Consider the following 8,401-nt stretch of genomic DNA (forward strand, 5'->3'; position numbering starts at 1 on the left):
GGGTGGGCAGTGGACGGGCCATCGGGTCCTTACTATGGAAGAACAGCACAGTAAAAATTTGGAGTCTGTCCTTCCACATTGTTTCTTGCCACCACACCTTTTTATTTTATTTTTAGAATATTGAGAATTGAACCCAGGGGCTCCTCACAAGGTAGGCAAGTGCTCTACCACAGAGTAGCATCCCTAGCTCTGTTTCAGAGGCTTCGAGTTCCAGAAGCCATTCTTTCTCCTGCTCTTCTTAAAAGACGCAATGGTCTAACAAGGCACAGCGAGTCAACGGAGCAGATGCAGATGACAGAGAACACGAACATGCCCAACTGTTCAGCTTTGGCATTGGGGTTTTGCAAAGGGATAACTGTGTTTGTATATTTCGTTCTTTCCGAAATAGGGACGTGTCTGTCTGTAGCCTGTCTGTTGGACACGTAGCACGGCTGAGCCCTGAGGTGGAGCAGCAAAGGATTTCACGTTCTGCTTTTGTGTTTGAGCACAAACATTGAGCACGCCATTATCTTATACCTGAGGATATTTTGAGATGAGTGATTAAAAGCCATGCAGTGGTACCCCACACAGTGCTCAGTGAACATCAGCAAGCCTCACACAAACAGTCCGTCATTCAGTACGGACTAGCTTTTCCTCTCCAGATCCATAAGAAGAAAGGGCATGAACTCAAGTTTTTATATCTCACCGCTAACCTAAGAACAATCGAGCAGGAGGTAAAATACTCTCTCCCAATCTACTAAAAATGCCAAAGAGGAAAATCATTTTCTTGACTGCCATAAAGACAGCCATGTCATGTGTCCCTGACCATATCCAGGCAGCTTCTTTCCAAACTGTGTGTCATGACAGTGCATGGTGCTCACCTGTGGTATCTTCTTGAAGGCCAACATCAAAGGCCAGTTTGTCGGTGGAAGACCGGGAGGTTGAGAGACAGCACAGATACTAAAAACACAAGATAAGGCATCACCACAAAATGTTGGCAGTCCTACCGAGACTACAGTGGTTAACATAGCACTAAACACAAACAAGGGCATCTGTGATGTGTGGACTAGAATCTTAAAGGCATAGATCCATACATGGTCTACCTGAGCCATACAGTCTATTTCTAGCTTTTGGGAGGAGCCTCTGCACTGATTTCCACAGTGCCGTGTAAGTTTGCAGTACCACAATCTGCACACAAGGGCTGCTGTCTCCCCACATCCTTACAAGCATTGGCTGCCATGTTTCTTTTTCCTTGATGATAGCCATTTTGACTAAGGTGATGGGCGATGTAGGAGGGCATGAAGTAGAAGCAGGACTATAAGAAAGTCAGGGGACATATCAATGAAGGAGAGAGGGGAAATAATGGAGTAATAGGATCCGTGTGACATGAAATCAAAAGAGGAGACTATTTGGAGGAAACTCCAGCCGGGGCATAGGAGGGACAGAAGTGAGCAAGAATAAAACGATGCATAATGTGCATGTGCACGTATGTGCACATATGCACATGCATGCATGCATGCCACATTAAAATCTATTTATATGATAATTGAAATTAAGTGATTTTATAATGTGGACAGTCACACAGCATCCAGTTGGGCAAGCAAGATGCTAACATCTATCTCGGATTAGAGCTTTTCTCAAATTCTTGATGCTCCTGTGAGGAGTGGAGCGCTTCCAACACTGGAGGCACAGCAGTGCTGGCACAGCAGCGCTTGCACAGCGGGCCTTCAGAGCAACAGGATGAAAGAAACACAGTCTTTTGCCCTTCACAAAAGACTAAAACATGAGCTCATCAATACAAGGAGACAAGTGACTGGGGACATGTTTCTATCTCTCTCCCTTCATGTAATATTCATGGTCATCTAAAAACATACATGATCTGACTAGAAAGCTGTCCCCAAAAGAAACCTAAGAACAACTCATTTTTATCTTCTACTTTTGTTTTCATTAAAAAAAAAAAAAAAAGAAAGAAAGAAAACCTAGAATATACTTGGGAGTGAGTGCAGTTCTCCATCCTGCTAAAATGAGGGCCACATGAATATACATGTACACATTTCCCTCGGGGAACTCTGGCTATCGAAACTGCATTGTCTCATCTGCTCATCCCTGGGTTGCCTCAAGTGTGCATATTCTTAGACTTACATGTTACGTCATTTTCATGTCAATCACCTCCCAACTTCGAATACCTTGCTAAGTAACATATGAACGAGGACGACGCAACGAAGCGAGTCCTCTGCCAGCGAGAAGAGGAGCCATCCAAGGAAATCAAGAAACAACACTGGGATTCCTCTGAAGCTATGTTAGTGCCAACACTATACCAATCCTCTTATGTGTGATTCTCAACCATCCTAATGCTATGACCTTTGGTACAGTTCCTCATGTTGTGGTGACTATAAAACTATTTACGTGCCATTTCATAACTGTAGTTTCCTACTGTTAGGAATCATAATGTAAATATCTGTGTTTCCTAATGGTCTTAGGTAACCCCTGTAAAGGAGTCATTCAACCCCCAAGAAGTTGCAACCCTCAGGTTGAGAACCACTACACTTATAGAAAAGAACCCATCTGAATAACTGGGTATTCATGGGGTACGAAGGGAGATGAAGGAATGGGCTGGATGATCAGCTACTGCAGGTGGAAGTCAGGACCTTGGAGCAGGGGCATCACATTGACCTGGAGGCTCAATCTGCATCTTGACTGCCCAGCATGAACTCTCAACGTGACAAACAAGAGGCCCCAAGAATTCCCACAGCTACTATTCTATCTTACTTTGTGAAAAGGTATTTTATGATTATTTTATTTTTATATTATACATATGTATATGAATATGTTGGAGACAACAAAAGAGTTTCAGATTCCCTTGGAAGTGGATATTTAAATGTACTTACACATTAAAAAAGCAGAATTGGAAATGAAAAATAGTTAACTTTTATACTTGCCCCTTTCTAAAATTTGCCTACCAAGTGTATTATTACAGGTGTTAAAAAAATCTATGAAAGGCATTAAAAAATAGGAACCATACCTGATATGTCTGAATCTAACCTTCATCTTATGTATGAGAAAATTGAACAGGGCACAAGGGTATTAAATATGATTATATCCAGTCAAACTCATTTCTATCATTGCTGAAGTGATACTGTCAAAATTCAAGACAGTCTACCTGACTCTGGATCAGCATAGCCACAGGAGAGCTGAAGTCAACATGTCTACTCACCATACCACTGTAAGAATGGCGTAGCAATATGGCGTGCCCATAGAGGAGTGTCCGGTGGCCTCCACCTTGAGCGGTCTGAGGAAAGGGGAGAGAAAGAGTAGAGAGGAGGAAATGCATGAATGAGAAAACAACCAAATCAATAAAGTGTTCTTCTGTCTTCACTCAAAATTTTAGTAAGACACAAAAATATTGGAAGAGCAAAGTCCCATCGAACAAGTTTCTTAAGCACTAAGGGAGCTTCAAGGAAGCACAAGCCATGAAGTGGGCATCTCATCCAGCTCTGGAAAGGTGAACAGGGATTCCGAGAGGAAACATTACAACTTTAGCCACTCACAGTCTGCTCAGTCTCTGCCTGTGCTTCAGTTGTGCACAGTCTCCACTGGACAGGGAGCCCAGGTTACCACTCCATCTAGACACCTGGTAACCACCCAGGTTACCACTCCATCTAGACACCCGGTAACCACCCAGGTTACCACTCCATCTAGACACCCGGTAACCACCCAGGTTACCACTCCATCTAGACAGCCAGTAACCACCCAGGTTACCACTCCATCTAGACACCCGGTAACCACCCAGGTTACCATTCCATCTAGACACCCGGTAACCACCCAGGTTACCACTCCATCTAGACACCCGGTAACCACCCAGGTTACCACTCCATCTAGACACCCGGTAACCACCCAGGTTACCACTCCATCTAGACACCCGGTAACCACCCAGGTTACCACTCCATCTAGACACCTGGTAACTACCCAGGTTACCACTCCATCTAGACACCCGGTAACCATCCAATGCCCAGCAATCACCAGGTTCATTTTATTTTCACAAAGGGAGTTTTTGCAAAACCCCAAATTGGTCACATGATCTCAGGGATTTAAAGCTCCTCGTTCTCCCATGTTGCCTTTCTTGATCCCAGAACTTGGTAAAGCATGGGGTATTGGGTTTCCACTCAGATTCTGATTAGAGACGCCGGAGACAGACATAGACACACTTCACTTGACAGATTTCCCATGGAGTCATTGAGCCAAGAATCACAGTTAGAGATGGACCCTATACCTCCATCCTCTTGAGGCCAGTTTCCTAGTCTATAAGCACATCTCCCTCTATCCCAAACGATGTTGATATACTTCAAAATCCAAAATTCACTCTGTTGTCTTCCCTGACTTGTAAATGATATTTTCAACCCCCGTTGATCAGCCACCTTATGCATGAAGCTCGTCCAGGTTCCCCAGTGTTAACCCCTCCCCTTACTCCTCTGCAGCTCTTAGCTACGTCTGTCCACTGGTCTCATCACTTTGCATGTCAGGACTGACTCCCCTTGACCAGACTGAAAACCCAATGACAGTGACTTTAGTTCAACTCTAGCTCTGAGAAAAGGTTAGAGGACAGTGAGTAAACAAAGATTTGCTATGTGAAAACCTCAACTGGATGGGGTATTTCATACTACGGAAGTGTGTGTGTGTGTGTGTGTGTGTGTGTGTGTGTGTGTGTGTGTGTGTGTGCAAAGGCCCTTACCTCAATTAAGATGCTTAATTGAAAGAAAGGGGGTAGAGTAATAAAATTCTGCATATGGGGTGGCCCTTTTGTTCTTAATGGGAGCCCCAAAAATCTAAATGAAAAAGATGAAGATTTATAATTCAGGAGTGCCCATGATTTAATGAAAGGTAAAATTTGACTTTTAAAACAATCGGTGAAAATGGTTATCCCAGGTATATGTGGGGGGAGGGGTGGGGAGAAGGGACTGGTCTCATTCCTATAGAGATGACTGACAGTTAATATTACAGAATAATGTCGAGTAGATCCATAAAAGATAAATGGATAGAAATGAAACCTAGGTTATTCTGCTGAATGTCATCTAAAAAAGAAAACTCCTTCATATAAAGTTCACAAGTCATTGTGAGACAAACTTTGCATCACTAGGCACTTGTAGGACTTGAGATTTCTAGAATCATGTTAGAAACAAAAACAAGAACAAAAAACAGCCCACCTGTCCACTCTGGGAAATCATATTGTAAACTGAGGTGTCAGTATCTACCCTTGGGTGAGAACTCAATGCACATTCTATATACTTACATTTCTTTAGAGGAACAGTAATGGGGGCAATCTATCTCTTATCCTTTGTAGGACAGGGGACCAGTTGGATTTCCACAGCTGCACTTGAAGTGTCACTGTCATAAGCTTAAATTTACAGGTAAAAAGACCCAGCCACAGAAATATAAAATCTGAATGATAACGATGAAGACCAATTAGAGTGGATTACCAATACATGAATATTGCTGATTCTATATTCATCCTTCAGTGTTGCTTTTTACAACATATGATTGCATATATATATACATATACATATATATATATATATACTGGTTTGTTAATCTGCCTTTTTTATTATTCATAATTGAGGCCATTAAATTCACTAACTATAAAATGTCTAAACAGCTTAAGTATGGCTATAATACATCCTGTCACTTTAGAAGTTGTGTGGTCATAAACCAGGATATAAAGGGACCCTTGTCTCTGTGCAGAAACTCTCTGCTAGCCTAATTCTAAGCTGCCATTATATGAGGTTTTTATTTAAAAATGAAATCAGAGATGCAGAGTAGCCCAGTGGTAGAGTGGTAATGGTTGTTACCACATGCCAGCACTGGTTGTGAGCACACACTAGGTGTGAGCCAGTAGTGCATTTGAGCAAGAACTGGGTGTGATTCAGAGGGGGAGAGGAGAGTGGAGAGGAGAGATGGGAGTAAGAGAGGAAGGAGGAGAAGGAAGGAACAGAGAAAGAAGGTGGTGAGGAGAACCGAGGGAGGAGATGGGGGAGGAAGGACATCCGATTCAATAAGATATTTACAGCACTTGGGAGCTATCATGTGTCATGAGACTTTCCAAGTCCTGCCATATAGAACCATGGTTTCCGCAACAGACTATACACAGCAAAGAGAATCTGGGGTAAGATTTCTATCACAGTGACTAGATATTTAAGTGGAGAAGCTTTCAAGTATATGTACAAATATTAAACATCTGGAATGGAGAGAAATTAGTTGTTTTGTGGAGAGGAAAAATCAGAGAAATGTCTCTGTGTCCAATCTTTCCTGTTATCTAAGAACCACTGAAGGCAAAGATAAACAGCACCCAGCACACAGGGCCAGGTGAGGTCTGGCATTTCTAGACATTTGTGGGTTCTAGCTACCAGGAACTCTGATAGTCCTGCAATCCCATGAAAATATCACGTGTGATCCTAACAACATGAAACATGGCTCATCCAACCCAGCCAAGCATTGAGCATATAATTCCTGATGGTGATGAATGACTGGCCTATAGCTTTTGCTGATATGGGGACCAAAAGTCTCCTGAACAAACTACTAGGCTTTAGACAGCACCAACACCTGGCCCAGCTATCACAAACAGGCCCCCATGACAAACACACACCCACCTGGCTAGAAATTAGAATTACAAGATGAAAACTGATCATGTTCAGTGATTTCATCCTACTATGTGACTCAAACTGTTCTAATCGCTTGCATGTGGCCTGCTTCCTGGGATACTAGCCTTTCTTCAGTGTCCAATGCGACAAGTCTGTCCCACACTTAACATAAATCAGAACTCAGTTCTAGCATTGAGGCATAACACCTGCAGTTAACTAGTTGACCTCATCTTTCTATCTGCACCATTTTTTATGAATCAGCTTCTGCAAAGGAGCTATTGACGGATTTGGTTGATTACTGTATGTGGATACAGCATTGCTAAGGGGACAAGGTAAGCAGTAAACGATGACAATAGTAAATGTGTATTCAGCAAGAAAAACTGAAATTTCAACCCAAGTTCACCGTTTATTAATATCTTCAAGGAAATGGCATATATTTGTATTTAAGTTCATATCATATCTCTAGAACCCAAGCACTGGTTATGGTATATGTAATAAAGCACATAGAATCATTTGCTTATCGTATGAGCTGACTTTTTCTACTGAAATATAAGAGCTGAGTTACATGAACTTTGGAAGATGCCTCACATCTTTGATGAGCAGTTTCTTCAAAGAAATAAATCTGGACTCTGTTGTCTGATGCACAGTGTCAAGTTCTTTATTATTGGCTAATAGAGCTAATCTGGGAAATGCCACAATGCAGCTGTCCTGGGGTTTGCAGTGGATATGAAAGCCTGCACTAGCTCAGTCAACAGACGGGCAAGAAGACTCTATTTCATTTCTTTCCTTTTCAATCTATATCCAAGTTTCATTCACATTTCTAGAAGTTTCTATCTCTTAGAGTGATGTTCTTTGTGGGTACAAGGTGTATTAAACCTTTACTAACTGAATACAAATACCTTAATTGCTTCTGAGGTTTTAGAATAAAAACATTAAACTCCCCGATAATTATACGATAATGTGTCTGAAACCACAAAAGCATTTTCAACTTCATTTTTCTCTTTGTGTGTCCATCATCTTCCTTCAGGGACATTGCCATGTGCTTAAACCTCTTCGTGTCTACCTTGAAGGGCCTCTCTCCTTGTCTACTTTAGAGATAAAACAGGGCTGAATTATTTTCACTTCTAGAACAGCAAATGTAGTTATGGGTGCCTGTGGTGGTTTGAAGAAGTGCCCCTAGGCTGGGGTGTTTGACGGCTTGGTCCCCTGTTTGAAGAGGCTTCAGTGGTGCAGCCTTGATGGAGGAAGTACGTCACTTGAGGGAAGCTTGGAGAGCCTCACCCTGCTTTCCGTTAACCCTGCTCCAGGCTTATGGTCACCTCCCAACCCCATGCTCCTCCCACCATGTCTGCTGTTTTGTCCTGTTTCCTTCCCCCTGATATGATGAACTCCAGCCCTCTAGAGCCATAAACTAAAAACAAACTCTCTCTCTCTCTCTCTCTCTCTCTCTCTCTCTCTCTCTCTCTCTCTCTCTCTCTATCTATCTATCTATCTATCTATCTCTTCTCCCTCTTTCTCTCTTTGGTAAATTGCCTTAGTCATGGGTTTTATCACAGCAAGAGAAAAGTAACCAGTATGGGATTTCTTCTAATTTCCCAGTTTTAAGTTCCGACTAGATTCACACACGTATCCTCCGAAGGCAAAGAACCAGCATCCCTACAAAGTGAGACTTCTATTAAATACCTTGATAGAAGGAATCCCTAAAGGTGACTAACTAAAAGTAATTTGATGCTATAGAACCCCAATATGTCAAAAATTGCTTAAGTTTTAAAACCCAAACAGGTGACTCA

General features: G+C 42.3%; 1 protein-coding gene across 1 annotated transcript in view; it reads right to left on the reverse strand.

Moving 5' to 3' along the window:
- The window catches only part of RYR2 (ryanodine receptor 2), a gene marked incomplete at both ends in the record, with an annotated part of 539,514 nt that overhangs the window by 320,428 nt on the left and 210,685 nt on the right, over positions 1 to 8,401 (reverse strand). The window contains 2 exons of the mRNA XM_080918509.1: positions 861 to 939; positions 3,194 to 3,268. Of these exons, the coding sequence (XP_080774635.1) occupies positions 861 to 939; positions 3,194 to 3,268 (154 nt within the window). The remainder of the gene's footprint in view (positions 1 to 860; positions 940 to 3,193; positions 3,269 to 8,401) is intronic.

Source organism: Micromys minutus (assembly GCF_963924665.1).
Source record: "Micromys minutus genome assembly, chromosome: 6".
Taxonomy (NCBI): Eukaryota; Metazoa; Chordata; class Mammalia; order Rodentia; family Muridae; genus Micromys; species Micromys minutus.